General features: G+C 33.1%; 2 protein-coding genes across 2 annotated transcripts in view; both read right to left on the minus strand.

Annotated features, from left to right (window-relative positions):
* Positions 1–9,296: 9,296 nt before the first annotated feature.
* Positions 9,297–10,489, minus strand: LOC140039740 (uncharacterized). The gene has a single exon (XM_072085351.1). The coding sequence runs from the start codon at positions 10,423–10,425 to the stop codon at positions 9,460–9,462; it is 966 nt and encodes a 321-aa protein (XP_071941452.1). The 5' UTR covers positions 10,426–10,489; the 3' UTR covers positions 9,297–9,459.
* Positions 10,490–14,414: 3,925 nt separating this feature from the next.
* LOC140039330 (uncharacterized) overlaps positions 14,415–16,870 on the minus strand; it is a 58,120-nt gene continuing 55,664 nt past the window's right edge. Inside the window, exons 64-65 of the mRNA XM_072084934.1 lie at positions 16,123–16,224; positions 14,415–14,898 (exon numbers count right to left, since the gene is read on the minus strand). Coding sequence (XP_071941035.1) covers positions 14,803–14,898; positions 16,123–16,224 — 198 coding nt within the window. The 3' untranslated portion in view covers positions 14,415–14,802. The remainder of the gene's footprint in view (positions 14,899–16,122; positions 16,225–16,870) is intronic.

The raw sequence follows: 16,870 nt of genomic DNA on the forward strand, positions 1-16,870 counted from the left end.
CGTGGTGTACGACAAACTTTATCTAAAAAATCTCAGTATATTTCGTTACGGTCAAACCAAACTCCTCACATCCCCCTTCCCTCAAAATGCCTATAATTCCCTAATAATTCAATTCAGAGCTGCTTTCGTAGAATATTATAAAAAAAAAATATCGGCAATAGGCTATTAGGTAGTAGTCTTCATTATTATTCCATTGTTTTTATAATTCATAATCAAATACAAGACCCGTGCCTTTCATTTTTTATTCGTATATTTTATCGAATTCTTCACTCTGTGCAACCGTAAAATAATTCTTCCAATCGCCAACTTTTCCTAAAACAGAATTCAGAATTATTGGCATTGTGAAAGTTGATTAAAAGATCATAAAATTATTCTAAATTGCTAATATCGGGTACAACAACCATTATCATTAAATCATTATTTTGCCTTAAGCGCTGTCTACTCTATTAAACTTTATGTAAAAATATGATGTGCCTAACCACGTCCTTATTTCCACCACCCGAAAAATGTGAATTATAATGGTTCTTTGATTAATGCAATTGCTGTGATTAGTTGTGGTATTTAACGTCACACCTTAACTTTGCTGTCAAAACTATCAACCTTTTCTCATAAATTTAGTCGATGCTTTATCATCTATGCCTACAGTTGTGCTGTCTGAATAGTTTGTTTTTGGATACTTTTTCATACTACCAAACGATTTCATCTAGTTTGCCATCAGGAATAGGCCAACCGAAGAATTCAGAAACCTTTACAATTACAGATGACAGATTCTAAAGTGTAACACAATCAGACTGTTATTATTAGTAAAACAAATTAAAAGTTTGTATTTCAAGGATATTTCTTGTATGTAGCCTACATAACTTTTTTTCGATTCGTTAAGTGATACAAACAAATATTTTTTTCATACGACCTACTTTTTGCATATCTTCATATTTTATGAAAAGAAAATTGTCGTCATTACGGCGACTCCACCAGTACAAATTAATGTCGAACCAACTTCCACGATGAGCTGAAAATAAGAGAAATATGAGAGAAATTGGTTCTAAAAGCAAGTTATTCGGTACTAAATCTTTATAATCTTTGGCATAAAATAACTGTTTGTTTACCGTATCTGAACTAGTGCCACCATTAATTAATATGATTCATTTCTCATTGTTGTCACTGACCAATTATTGCGGTCTATATATTTCAATGGACATTTTATGAATGGTAAATATTAATCTAGTTGGCCATGTCAAAATCCCTCTCAACGCATGCGTATAAGCTGATTCGCGCGAACAAATTTGAAATGTTAACTTTATATAATATATTAAGTTATGCTTTTGCCATTTTTGGAGAGTTAAACCAGGGAAGGTAATTTCACTCTTCCCTGGTTACACTAACTTTGACCACTTTTCATCACAAACATTAAAACTGAATTGTATGAGCTGTTTCGTGCTTGCTGATTGGAGTTTGAGTAATAGTCTTAAAATAGACCAATACATATAATAATGTTGATGGTGTCAACCTTTGCTTTGTTGGCATCTGGTGTTGTTGAAAATGAGTCTTGATTAGGCGGGGAGACGCCAGACTATCTGCTATCTCATGAGGTCCAACAGCATGAAACCCTGATATTTGTATATCAAGAGAAACAAAATCTTTCTATGATGCTCTTGCTGTCTGCCTTTTTGAAGTCACAGCTATAGAATAGAACAGACACTATCTCTTGCATCCACGTAGTTCCTATCAAGAAAAGTCTTTATTATTTTAGCGTCTACCGTCTAAAGCTCTGTCTACACTATCAAATTAGTGCTCAAATATGGTAGTGATATGCTCAAATTGGTAGTGAGACGTCACCATGTCTATATATGGGCACATCACATTTTGTTGTCGCATCAACTTTGATAGCGTAGACAGAGATTTTAAGTTTTGAGTTGCTCTGCAACGCAGTGATTGTATGGAGTAAAATAAATTACGATAGGTAGATGTATTCCGAATGATTAATTTGTTTTTCTTTTAATTGTTGGAAAGTAGAATATTAGCAAGAAAATAATCAATTGTGTAATTGAAATGATTGATAATTTATTGTAAGTATATAAACTAACAACATGATGCAGCAGCAGACATGAACATCTCGAAATGTTACTTTTTATCAGTGGCATCCAACATCATAACGAACATTAAAGACATTTCATTTCTGTTTTTAAATATTGATTGTTATAAATTATATATCTCAAGTATGCTTACCCCAAATATTATATATCTATATATAAATTATGGTTAATTCTGACATAGGCGAGCACAATGCAAAAACTTCGGTACAAATCTCCGCCTTGGATACCTACCTTATCTTTCTCAGATGTACCACGAAACGTAGATTTGATAACATTAGTTTTCAATTCGACGCTTTTGTTCCATATTTCTATCTTAGGAAGATATTATAAAGAGTTTTTAAACATAATTTATGATTTCAACAGTATATTTTCAACTCAATTTCAATTCTTCGCACTTTTATCTACACTTTACCAAGCATTTGTTATTCTTTTTTACCACTTTTCATATCTATTAGAGGATTTCATTTTATTATAAATGTTACCATATTATCAAAACTTAAAAATTAACGTATATCCCTCGAATAAGCACCTCCCTCAAATGAACTCCGCCTCCCCAAAGGGCCCTACCAAACAATAAACACTATACTTTAAAATGTTATTAATCATCTAAAACACTGTGAAACAGAGTAGTTTAGTTTTACGAATGTCAAGCATTTTCAATAATGGTAACCGACAGAAAACGTACAAGGAGAACATTTTTATCATTCTGAGGACCATCGTCTACACTTCCTAGACGGGGAGCGAGCGAAGCGAGCTCACCCTCTAGTAGTAATAAATTTATTAATATACATTTTAGAATTTCAAATGTTTGAAAACGTACTAATATTTTTTCCATTATAAATTGGCAAATAATATTATTTATGTTGCCCCGTATATTGAAATTCTTAGATTAAGATTCTTTATTTACTATGGATATATTATTCGATCATGGTATTCCAAAATAAAAGATGAATAAATTAAATGAATGTGAAATAAACACGTAAAAAAATAGGAAGTGTAAATCCTGCAGCACCACTATTTCATGATTAAACGAGTTCGCTTACGTCACTGCTTTCTGACAAGTCCGCCCTTATTCTTCATTATTATTGATATTATTGTGTTGCCAAATGCTTCATTTTAAATTATATCTGTATTTGTGTGTCTGTTGTATGTTTGTATTGTAATATAATGTTGCGTTGTTGAGGTACTAATGAAAGACTCTGACTCGCTTGACTGTCGTAACACATATATTATTTATTCAGTATAATACTTCAGTACAATATACAACTATAAGTATAGATAAGGAACGGACAATCAATGATGCTGTCAGTGAGGTGTGAAGTGTGTAGGTCTGCTGTGAGGTGTGTGCTCCGTGAGGTGGCTGTAAGGTGTGTCTGGGCCCTTCTGAAACTTGGGAGTATATTGGCTCAGTTCATTTGCATAATGTCATTACATCATCTGTGAGGGTAACGATTGGTCCTAAGTTGATCCAGGGGTGTTTAAGTGGGAGTGATTAACGGTATAATAAGGTATTTCTGTGATGGATGACACTGTCAAATCTGTACTTAAATAGTGTCGATCACTCCTGGTTTAACGATGGGAAAGTCACAAAATTAAGCTAAGTGTTTTCTTTAGGGATTCTATTATAAACTAAATGGTCATTAAAACATCTGGACAAACTCTCCTTTGGACTTTCTGGGTCAAGTTTGTGAACCTATTTGAATTCCGATACAAAGGTCAATTTCTTAAATATAAAAGTATATCCTTATATCACATCCCTCTGTTTCCCTTTTTTTTTTCTAATCTATTTAACATATAAAAATGGTTATAATAGTGGCATGCAAAATTAAAGTTATATAAAAGAAAAAAAAACATTATTATACATATAAGCAAAAATTGAGTTAGCCAAAACCATTGACTCTGAAGTGTAACCTTATCACTTTCACTCTCTCTCTTCTCTCTCTTAAAAAAAATGAAATTAAAAATGAATTTGGTATAAAATTCGCGTAAATCAAACATAAATCAGTTAAAAATAAAAATACAAAACTTAAAAAAATAGTATGTTACATTGAACATACATCAAATTCGTGCGACAACTTATCGCGTTCTAATGGTCTTCAAACATAAATCATCAAATTAAAACATAAAACTCAAGAAACTGTGGCTGATTAGCCTAAAATCAAATATCAAACTTAATCACTTAAAACTTTAAAGAAACAAATGTGTGTGTCCCGTTGACACAAACTTATCCACAATATATCGTTATCGTCACAACTTTATCGATTTAAGCATTTATATTCACAGGTAATTACGATTTCAATCAATCGACAAATTCGACTTTTGTACTCAATGTCAACAAAATTACAATTAAAAGTACTAAGAAAATCTCCTGTTATTGTATATCAATTAATTAATGCTTGAGATTAACGACTCAAAGGTTAAACAAAATATTTGTTACAAAATGATTGTCGTTCCTTTTAATATCTCAATATATCGATCATTCAAAATTCAAAATTAATCATTATCAAACTCGTTACAAAATCAATACTTAATCATAATTTCAATTCTCTTTTAACTGAAATCACATCATTACTAAACAAATCTCATCAAATACGTAGACTATGCTATCAATAATTTAGCAAATGTCGTAATTAAAAATAATCTTGCAAAAAAAAATTAAATCAGTAACTTGTTGCATTATACAAACGTTTTATGAATCGTTTTGGCGATCCACTTATCGGTATCTGTTTATCATTAATGATCTCTTTAATCAATTTATCTGTATCGTTATATCTGTCAATATTCCACCAAAATTTGCGATCATTAGATTCGTGTTTTGTTTTATCGGTGTTGCGTTTAGCTGAAGTCGGTTTAGAATACGAAACTAAAACTTGGAAATGTCCTGCTTTAAATCTACCTCGGTTTAATGTCATATTTGAATCATTAGGTGCTGTCATAATTAGATTAGTTTGTTCCTTGATTTGTTCTTCTTTCATATGGAATGGGGCTGCTAATCCCATGTTATTCTCTACACAGTCAATGTAAGGTTGCAAGTTAAGGGGTTCTACTTTAGTTGGATGTGTAAGGGTATCTGATTGCAATTGGGCGGGTGTCCTATCATGTTCGTCTACAAATTCAACATTGATTTCGTCATTTACTACATTAATGGTGTTTTGGATTTTATCGTTATTATCATCGGTGGGTTCATTCAACAATTGTTTAAGTTTTTGGAGATGTGTAAAATTTTTGCGTTCTTTAGGTGTTCTCATAAAACAAGGTTTCAGTCTGTTATAATTGAATACGTCGCGAAGTATTTCTCCTTTAATCGTTGCTAGGATGTAGTGTGTTCTGTCTAGTACTTCATGAATCACTAATGGTCCGACCCATTCTGCGGCGATTTTCTTTGAATTTGCCGTTAGTGATGATGATGTTGGCTTGTATAAATATACGAGTTGTCCTACTGAGTAAATTGGACTTTTTTCTAAGCGTTGGGAAATCTTTGAGTTTTGGACGTTTTGTTGTGTTCGCTGTAATTGTAGCATTGTCTGTGAAATGTTTTGAAATTTCTTCTTGAGATGTTCAAAGTATTCTTCATAGGAATGAGACAATCCTGAAATAGGGTTAAATGCTAATGAGGTCAAACTTGGAGGTTGGCGGCCAAAAACTAATTCGTAAGGGGAGTGGTTTCCTAGATGTGGGGATGAAAACGAGTTATAGGCATAACATGTTGTTGATACAAATCTAACCCAATCTGTTCCGAATTGGTTAAGGTTGACCTTTAACAGGTCCGATACGGTGCGGATATGACGTTCAACTTGTAAACTACCGTGATTGTGGACGCTGATGATTTTCCTATCAATATTAAGGGTGTTACATAATAGTGTTAATAATTTTCCTGTAAGGGAGGTTGCTGCATCTGAAATAAGACGAGATGGGGGTCCAAAAATACTGATGACCTTTTGAATTAGTGCTTCACAAATTGTTTCGGCATCAATGGATTTCAAAGGTACACAAATCAAAAATCTAGTTATCTCATCACATACTACCATAATATGTTTAAAACCTGAAGGTGATGTTGGCATACTCTTAAAATCTAGACTGAGTGTATGAAAGGGACGGTAAGTTGCTGGTACTCGATCGTGTAAAGGACGTAATTTATCGGTTTTGGGACGAAATTGTTGACATCTAAGACACGCTTGGGTATAATTGTTGACTTTCTCGAACATAAGAGGCATGTAAAATAATTTCCTAATAGTAAGGTAAGTACGCATCGTACCTTGGTGGCTACTTAACAAATTGTCGTGATACTGAGAAATAACAGTCTCTGCTAAGTTTTCAGGAACAGCTAATTGCAATACAAATTCTCCACCTTTATCTTGGAAAAATAAACGGAATAGTAAACCGTTGCACAATATGTACTGCTCTGACTTATTCTGAACTGCACGAGCTGCTTTCTTATCAGCTGGAAGGATATCATGAACTAAATAATCGTAAACTGGCTTAAAAAATGGTGAAGTTTCTTGTTCAACACGTAATTGTTTAACATCTATTGGGAGGTTATAATCTCTAATTATCTTTCTTTGAATAACATCCATTAATCTATCTAAGTCTTGTTGTTTTGGGATGTGTGCTGACTTAAATTCAGTTATGTTTGGTACTAGTGGTTTGGGCGATGTATACAATTCAACTGGTACGTTTCGATGTGTAGTATCTTTGCTTTGCTTGTTTTTGTCTACTAGTCGTTCCTCTGGAGGTTGTCGAATGTTTACATTACGTATTGGGGGTGGTGTTACGATAGGTGGCGTTATGATAGGCGGTGATCGATGTGCGTTTGTTTGTTGTCTCGTGATTATCTGTGGTGTAGCGGTAGGTTGAGGTGTAGGTCGCGTGTTTGTTGTCACTGGGTTTTGATTAATGACGGGCGTTTGTACTGGTTTGGGTTTATGTAGGTCAGGTATATTTATTCCCATTTTCTTGGCGTATGACCTTGTTACTGGTCTGCTAGTAGATGTGTTTGTAATCGGGTTAAGAGATTCAGTCTCTGTAATATTAAATGCAATGGGTACAACTTGATCAATTTCGGAATCGTCATCACGAGGGGCTCGGGAGAGAAAATCCGCTAAAACTAATTCAGTTCCTTTCTTATAACCAATTTGGAAAATGTATCCGGACAATCGTAATATTAGTTTCTGTAAACGGGGTGTACATGGCTGATCTTTTGAATTCCAAATTTGTACAATTGCTGAGTGGTCTACGAATGCATCAAATTCGCAACCCTTTAGTAAATGTCGAAATGCTGAAACGTTAATGTAAAGTCCAAATAACTCTAATTCTGTGACGCTATATCGTTGACAGGCTTGTGGTAAGATTTTGGAATAATAACCTATTATGTGTTCTTTATCGTTTACTGTTTGTGTTAAATATGAACCTGTTGCGGTTCTTGAAGTGTCGCTATATAGCGTAAATCTACCTTCTTTTCTAGGCATTTGAAGAGTTGGTGGTTTAACCATTAATTGTTTAATTTCGTCAAATGCTTTCTGGTGTTCAGTAGACCAACAAAATTTTCGGCGTTTGCTTGCGAGTGTGTGTAACGGACGTAAAATTGATTGTATTTGAGGGGAAAAATGGGATACATAATTTACTGCACCAATAAATCGTTTAGTTTCTTTATGGGTTCGTGGGACTGGCAAATTTCGGATAGCTGCACACCTGTCGCCTAATGGTGTGATACATGCGTGTCCTGAAGAATTAATCAGGATGGTGTGTCCCATATATTGCACTTTATTCTTGAATAACTTACATTTCTTTGGACAAATTCTAAAACCATTTAATTGTAGGGCTTGTAAAACGGAAACAAGGTGCTGCTTATGAGCAAATTTGTCTTTGCTAAATAAAATAATATCATCGTGATGGGCGATACAGAATTCTCTAGAATTTGGGATTTCATTTAAAATTTCGTCAATCTTTGCTTGAAATATACCTGGCGAAACGTTTAGTCCTTGTGCTAATCTCTTATAATAATAATGTTTTCCACCATGATATGAAGCTATACCTGTGTATTGTTGGGCATGTTCGGCTAATGGTACACAGTGGAACGCTGATTTCAAATCAATTACGCTAAGAATCTGTGCATTAGCGTTACCTATTGTTTTCAGAGTTTCGGCTAATAATGGGAATGGGTGATTAATACGTTTTATCCTGGAATTTAGATAGCGAAAGTCTGTGACAACTCTTTTATCTTTTGAATTTTTCTTTGAAACAAGAAGGACAGGGGAAGTATACGATTGGTGTCCTACTGCTAAGATTCCTAATTTGACTAATTTGTTCAATTCGGCCTCAATAACATGTTTGTCTTTGTCTGTCGCGAAGTATGGGCGAATAAAAAATGGTTCATCGTTAGAGAGGTGTATGTCAGCTTTGAAGTTTGGGCAGCTAGATAGTTCACCATATAGTGAAAATGCGTTTCTGTTTTGTTGTAATGTTTTATACAAATCTTCTTTTTCTCTATGTGTTAAAACGCTGTCTTTTAAATCAACATGTTTTCTAATTATTTCTTCCTCGGTTAAAGTTAGCAATGGGTCTGTACGTTCTAAATGTGGGTACTTGTTTGCGTTGTCATTGGTCAACTTTATTCTATCAATTGGTAGGTCATTAGTAACTGTTACAAGGTTGGTTAAGTGAAGGCTCGCGATAGGTTGATGTGTATTTAGAGATACGTTTCTGTTTGTGTTGTTAGTGATATCAATGTTGGTTTCTCCTCTATGTAATTTTACTAACATATCTGATGGACAAAGTTTTGAAATATGGGTGGTTGCATGTAGAACAACATCGGAATTGCGTACAAAGGCGGGAACCCTTCCTTTTAATTTAACTGTTTTAGTATCACCGGGTTTAAGAAAAATCTTGTGTACTGGACGAAAGCTAAAAATCTTTGGTCTAATGCGAAATGTGTTTTCCTTAAAATTTAAAGTACCGTCGAGTTCAGACAATGTTTCGGTTCCAAGTATCAGGTCAATACCTGTCAAATTTTTAACGATTAATGCTGAAATTTTAAATTTGTGTCCTTGGATAAATAATTCGAATTGCACTAAGTGGTTGGCATATAAGAAGTCACCGTTACCTAATCGAAATTTAGTTGTGTTCACTTTAACTGGCTTTAAACGCGATAAATAAAGTGAGGAATTAACGTATGATTGTGAGATTATAGTTCTAATTGAACCACTGTCAAATAAAGTTAAAACATTTCTACCATCTGGTAAATTTCCTTTAACGTAATTTCTGTCGTTAAGTAACAAATCAATATTATCTGAATTCCCTAAGTATTTTGCCTTAAAATTGTCGTATTTAGTATGGGGGGCCAGATTATAGGCGGCATCTAGTCCCCTTTTTAAAAATCCTGCTGGTGGCTAGGGTAGTAATTGTTTGACTGTTGGTATGGGTATGGCGGGGGATAGTTTCCGTAAGAGCGGTTTTGTTGTCGGCAGTGCCTTGCTATGTGGCCTGGTTTCCCGCAGTAATAACAGGTTGGGGGAGGTTGTCTATATCTTGGGGTCGGTGGGGTCTGGAATCGGGGTTTGTATGGGCTTGGGCTTCGGTTTCGTCTTGGGATATAATTTCGGGTGGGGGAACGTGAGCGTCGAGTATCATCATTAAGGGATCGTTTTGTTGTGGCCATGTCTAACTTGAGAGAATTTATCTCATGTTGGAGCGATTCGAGACTATTAGGCCTATCTGTTTCCTTATTGATATTGAATGAAACTTCCCGTGTGGCATCATCTACGGAAAGGTCAAGGTAATTTTGTGTGCTATTTACAATATTTTCAATAGTGGCATCGATTGGGGTGGACATGGCTACAGCTGCTCTACATTTTGGTGGAAGGGTCGAAATAAATTTATTCTTTATCTGCTGGTCAGCGTATCCAATTCTGTCTGCGGCTTGTTTGATTTTGGTTAAGTGCTTTTCGGCGTTGTCGCCAGTGGTGTATGTAATTGAATCGTATTCTCTTATGTGCGCATAGATTGATTTGTTTTTACTAAACCTGTTGATGAATTGGGTTTTTAAGGATTCTAGTGAATCGAACTGCTTTCCCTCAATCCAGAGTCTAGCTTGGCCCTGAAGGCTACGTTTAAAAATACTTATTACACTAATTAATTGGGCATTGTTTACAGGGTTTTCTAACGTGTGGGCCTCAAGGTAGTCGGTAAACGATAAGTAATGTGCACTACATTGGTCGTGATCGGTTATGGAACCGTCATATCTTTTGGGAAGGAAATCGGTTTGTCTTAGGTGGGGCACGGGGTGAGGATTGACGGGCTCATTTAAAATTACTTCGTTATCAACAACGTCGACCATACTTTATAATATTAATTATTAATCAAATATCAAAAACAATTTAGTGTATATATATATATGTAAACTCTCACTTTTTCAATCAAGGTTACAAATCAAAATCAAAATGGTTTTGACTTACCCCAAATGCTTCGGATCCAATTAAAAATGAATTAAAGGAATGCAAAAAGTGTTCAAAAATGTCTAAATGTTCAAACAACGAATTAAAGAAATGTTAAAGGTGCTCATCAATGTTCAAATTTTCAAACAACGAATTAAAAAAAATGCGAAAGGTGTTCATCTATTTTCAAAAAAAGTAAATGTTAAAAAAACGATTGAAAAAAACGGCGTGAAGTTGAAAGTCTCTAAACGAAACAGTTCTTGTCCGCTTGCTTCTGTTTTGATTCTTCTTGGGTCTTCCTCGATTATCTTCTTTGTCTTTATCCAATGGTTATAATTTCATAAAATTTCTGCTTGTCTCGATTTCATTCAAATATATAATTTCAGCTTGTCTTTTGTGTCTTCCTCGATTATCTTCTTTGTCTTCATCCAATGGTAATAATTTGATAAAATTTCTGCTTGTCTCGATCTCATTCAAATATAATTTCAGCTTGTCTTTTGAGTCAAAGTAAATTTCTCTCCTTTCAAACAAATGTGGTTATTTTTGTCTTTGTCTTCGTCTTCGTGTCTTGTTAAGTGTTTATTTCTTGTTTTCTCACTCCGTTCCTTATGAAATTTGGGTCTTCCACCATGTAATATAATGTTTGGGTTGTTGAGGTACTAATGAAAGACTCTGACTCGCTTGACTGTCGTAACACATATATTATTTATTCAGTATAATACTTCAGTACAATATACAACTATAAGTATAGATAAGGAACGGACAATCAATGATGCTGTCAGTGAGGTGTGAAGTGTGTAGGTCTGCTGTGAGGTGTGTGCTCCGTGAGGTGGCTGTAAGGTGTGTCTGGGCCCTTCTGAAACTTGGGAGTATATTGGCTCAGTTCATTTGCATAATGTCATTACATCATCTGTGAGGGTAACGATTGGTCCTAAGTTGATCCAGGGGTGTTTAAGTGGGAGTGATTAACGGTATAATAAGGTATTTCTGTGATGGATGACACTGTCAAATCTGTACTTAAATAGTGTCGATCACTCCTGGTTTAACGATGGGAAAGTCACAAAATTAAGCTAAGTGTTTTCTTTAGGGATTCTATTATAAACTAAATGGTCATTAAAACATCTGGACAAACTCTCCTTTGGACTTTCTGGGTCAAGTTTGTGAACCTATTTGAATTCCGATACAAAGGTCAATTTCTTAAATATAAAAGTATATCCTTATATCACATCCCTCTGTTTCCCTTTTTTTTTTTTCTAATCTATTTAACATATAAAAATGGTTATAATAGTGGCATGCAAAATTAAAGTTATATAAAAGAAAAAAAAACATTATTATACATATAAGCAAAAATTGAGTTAGCCAAAACCATTGACTCTGAAGTGTAACCTTATCACTTTCACTCTCTCTCTTCTCTCTCTTAAAAAAAATGAAATTAAAAATGAATTTGGTATAAAATTCGCGTAAATCAAACATAAATCAGTTAAAAATAAAAATACAAAACTTAAAAAAATAGTATGTTACATTGAACATACATCAAATTCGTGCGACAACTTATCGCGTTCTAATGGTCTTCAAACATAAATCATCAAATTAAAACATAAAACTCAAGAAACTGTGGCTGATTAGCCTAAAATCAAATATCAAACTTAATCACTTAAAACTTTAAAGAAACAAATGTGTGTGTCCCGTTGACACAAACTTATCCACAATATATCGTTATCGTGTGTTTTCTTTAGGGATTCTATTATAAACTAAATGGTCATTAAAACATCTGGACAAACTCTCCTTTGGACTTTCTGGGTCAAGTTTGTGAACCTATTTGAATTCCGATACAAAGGTCAATTTCTTAAATATAAAAGTATATCCTTATATCACAGTATAACAATCTCCATCATTCGGTGAGTTCTGAATACTTCAGACCAACGTTTTAGCGTTTTCTTGTTATAGAAATAGGAGACACTCTATCAAGCATATATAATTCACATTTTGAAAAGAGTTCATTTGCCAGTCATTGTGTTTGTATTTAGGCCTATATTATGATTTGAAGGGTGTTTTATTTCTGCATGAATGAACAAGCAGTACATCTTTTGAATGTATTGTTTGGCATTACCTTCATCTCAAATAAATTACGCGTCTCTAAATTATAGTATATTTGTGTAAAATTGGTCATAAACCTATTTCAAATTCTGTTAATTAACTTGAACCATAAAGTACGTTAATAAGTTATATTCATATTTTATGTCGACATGACAAGATGAAAGTCGCGAAGTGAATGGCACCACCAGGGAAGAGTTAAATTACTGTAATTTAACTCTTCCCAGATGGCACTTAGAAGTTTCCGTAATAAAGTGCAATGTAACAGAATAGTATTCTATGACTCGAAAAGCAAATTACTGAAAAAAGACAATCAATGCTGTGGGTATCAGTGGCTGAGTTTCAACGGAGATACAAAATAAAATCAGTACTGAAAAAAAAGACAATGCTGTGGGTATCAGTGGCTGGATCTCAATAGAGATACAAAATAAAATAAGCACTAAAAAAATAACAATGATGTAGAAATCAGTGACAGGATCTGAATGGAGATACAAATTAAATAAGCACTGAAAAAAATGACAATGCTTTGGGTATCAGTAGCTGAATATCAAAATGGAGATACAAAATAAAATAAGCACTGAAAAAATGACAATGCTGTGGGTATCAGTGGTTGAATTTCAATGGAGATACAAAATAAAATAGGCTAAAAAAAAAAGCTAAATCAAAACGGCCAGAAATATAAACTACGCAAGGTACACGTCCGGAGAACGCAAGGTGCCCGTCCGGTGTACGCAAGGTACCCGTCCGGTGTACGCAAGGTACACGTCCGGAGTACGCAAGGTACACGTCCGGTGTACGCAAGGTACACGTCCGGAGAACGCAAGGTACACGTCCGGTGTACGCAAGGTACACGTCCGGAGTACGCAAGGTACACGTCCGGTGTACGCAAGGAGAGATGATCGATTATTAAAAGCGGTCCCTTATCAGAGATGGTTGCTTACGATGTGTGGTCGCTTACGATGTGTGGTCGTTTTAGAAAGTTGGTTGCTTACGAGAGGTGGAAATACTGATAACTAATAAAGCGTGGTTCCCACTAGCGACGCAACGCAAGGACGTAACGCAACGCAAGTGAATTTACCAATCACAAGCGATGGCTTATTCGGTTTTGATTGCCAACTGTCTATAACTTCGCTTGTCATTGGTTAAAACGCTTGCGTTGCGTTTACGTCCTTGCGTTACGTTCTAGTGGGAACCAAGCTTTAGTAAAGATCGATGCATTTGCTCATGATTTAGACATTTTTGTAAAATATATAACATTTTCTACATCAGCTGGTGATAGTAACTACATAAGATGGGAGGCAATTTTCGTTACTACATACTGTTGACCGTTTCTACATTAGCGGGTGTTGATTTTTATTTACTACATAAGCTGTTGGTTTTTCTACATAAGCTGGAGGTTTTACTACATAAGCGGTGGATTGTTCTACATTAATATAACGGTTGTTTCGACATTAGCTGGCGTTTTCTAAATTAACGGTTGTAACAGCTTCGTTGTTTTGAATTTCTATACCCAGTATTTTTTCAACTTTCAAGAATAACGAAAAAATACCTTTGCAGTTTCAGTTTATTTAGAATATTCGATATAAATATAATAATACCACACAAATATTACAGTAAACAAGTAAAATACTATTTAGATTATGTCTACTTTTTATAATTTTATATAAATTTACATTTAAATAATTTACTAAATAATAACTAGCATGTATCCTGTAGAAACGTATATATTTAAATTATTTGCCGCATTTTCAAGATTGCACGTTTTTTTTTTTTATTTAAAAATATTTAATTCTCGGATATAATACACCTAAATAAAAATAATTTATATCTGGTTTATTCATATAAAAAATATTCAATGAATTCTGCGATATAATACACCATATATAAAGATTACTGAATGTTATTTATTTTATTTTCTATTTATCAAAAAACCAAGTGTATTCAGATTACACACTTAAAATGAAGACAGATATAATTTATATATATAGTTTATATAATAATTTAAAAAAAATGTAATAATTTTTTAATAGTATCAAAAACGTCATTACAGGTTATCTAATACACTATTTTCTAATATAATTATTATACAAACACCTCTAAACAATTAAAATAACTGCTAATAATTAAACATTGGTTTATAAAGACTATATGACATTATTTATTATAATGTATTAATATTATTTAGTTTAGAAGTAGAACTGCCTGCTTGCAGTGTTAGGTGTGAATAGGTAGCGATTTCGTCGTTCTCTCTCGTCATAATCACTACTATCTGTTGTATGTCCCTACAAGTTAAACAATATTAGTGTAAATATGTATTTTAAATCAATATAAAGTCTATAACTTTATTATTATAATTTTTAAAGATTTTGCAGTTATAATTATTCACTTATGTTAAAAAAAAATTATTTAACACTATTGTTAAATATGCCATTTTAATGTGGCATAATAGTTATCCACTTTGACCAAAAAACGGATGGTAAAAAAAATGTAATTTAAGTCAAATTGGCAAATTAACTATAAGTGAAAACATTTTTTTTTTCATTTTTTTCCCTATGAAAGTGATTAACTTTGTTAAAACTACAAAATGGTCTATTCAAAGTCTGATTTTATTATTTTTCATGTTTTTGTGGGACAATACATCTTTAATTTTATTATATCATTTTAAAGCGCCTTTCCAGAGATGATCAAATCGTTGATAAGAAGGATTGAATTTTTATGATAATAATTTAGCCATAATAATTTGAGAGAAATTGATGTATCAGTTTAACCTAAATAAAAGTTTATTGTATGATTAATAATGATTATATTATATAATAATTATTTTATTATACATTTTAAGGATAATTTAGCATGTTTTAAATGCAAAGTTTGGTTTATGTTGAATTCGAGTTTTGATAATTTTTAAAATATCAAGGATAAAATCAATGTTCAGTTTAACCGCAATAAAAATTTAATTTATAAGTATATACTGTAGTTTTTAATAATTATTTTATTATATATTTGTAGGAGAATTGAACACGCTTTAAATGTTGAAATTACATGCCGCAAGAAGGAAAAACAAAAATTTAAAAAATTAAATCACAGACGCTTGAACAAACAAAATGAAATCAAGGAATGTAGAATTGTTCTATTCAATTCTATTCTGTAAACGCTATCCCTAGTTGTCAGAAAAAGTGTGATTTGCCCAAATATGGTAGTGATACTCCCAAATATGGTAGTGATATGGGCACATCACATTTTGTTGTCAAATAAAGTTTAATAGTGTAGACAGAGCTTTATAATGGCTTTATCTTGGTTCCCACTAGGATGCAACGCATAGACGTAAGCGCACCGCAAACGTAATTTTACCAACCACGTTAATCATCTAAACTGTCGATTGTGATTGGTCAACTCACTTGCGTTGCACGTACGCCAGTCCAAATGGGAACATCATTTTTGTTCACAGTATTTTGTGTGATTTTTGGAAACACATTTAAACCCTAGGATAATAATATTTAAAGCCATACCTCCAATGCACTAGCTTCCATTCCTGTAGCAACATATGGACGCCTGAATTGATTGGATGACACCTCGGATTCATCAGATTGTGTTGACGATCGTACTTGATTCTGTAAAATGAATATTTACGAATAATTATTGTTGAGGTAAAATGAAGTATTCTAACTATCCATAATAAATAAACGAATCAATCAATCGACTAATCAATCTTTGTATTAATTAATTATCAATGATATTAATACATTAACTAATTATTCAATAAACACTAATAAATAATCAACTAAGCAAATCAATCTATCAACTAATCAATATACTATAATTAATTTATACATCGATTAACAATCAAGTAATACATTAAAAATACTGATCAATCCAATACTTTTATAATTAATAGATCAATCAATATAATCAATTAAAAGTAAAACCAGAATTTAATCCAGCTATCAACATTTATCCCTAAGATTGGCAAGAAAGCATGTCCAGCATGTTTTTTATAATATTTATGTTGTATTTCAGGGTTAGGTGCTTCTGGTGGTGTTGTCGTAGCTCGTTGGGGACCATGCTCTTTGGGGTATCATGCTACTTTTTAATATATAATTTTGACAGCCTATTAATATTATGTTACCGCTCCCCTTGTTTAACAAATCCTGGATCCGCCTCTACATATCATAAACACATTTTAAAATAAATATTAAATAAATATTTCAAGTATTATATTATTTTATCTTTTTACTATGTATTATTTGTTAGTGGAAA

This window comes from Antedon mediterranea, chromosome 2 (assembly GCF_964355755.1).
Source record: "Antedon mediterranea chromosome 2, ecAntMedi1.1, whole genome shotgun sequence".
Lineage (NCBI taxonomy): Eukaryota > Metazoa > Echinodermata > Crinoidea > Comatulida > Antedonidae > Antedon > Antedon mediterranea.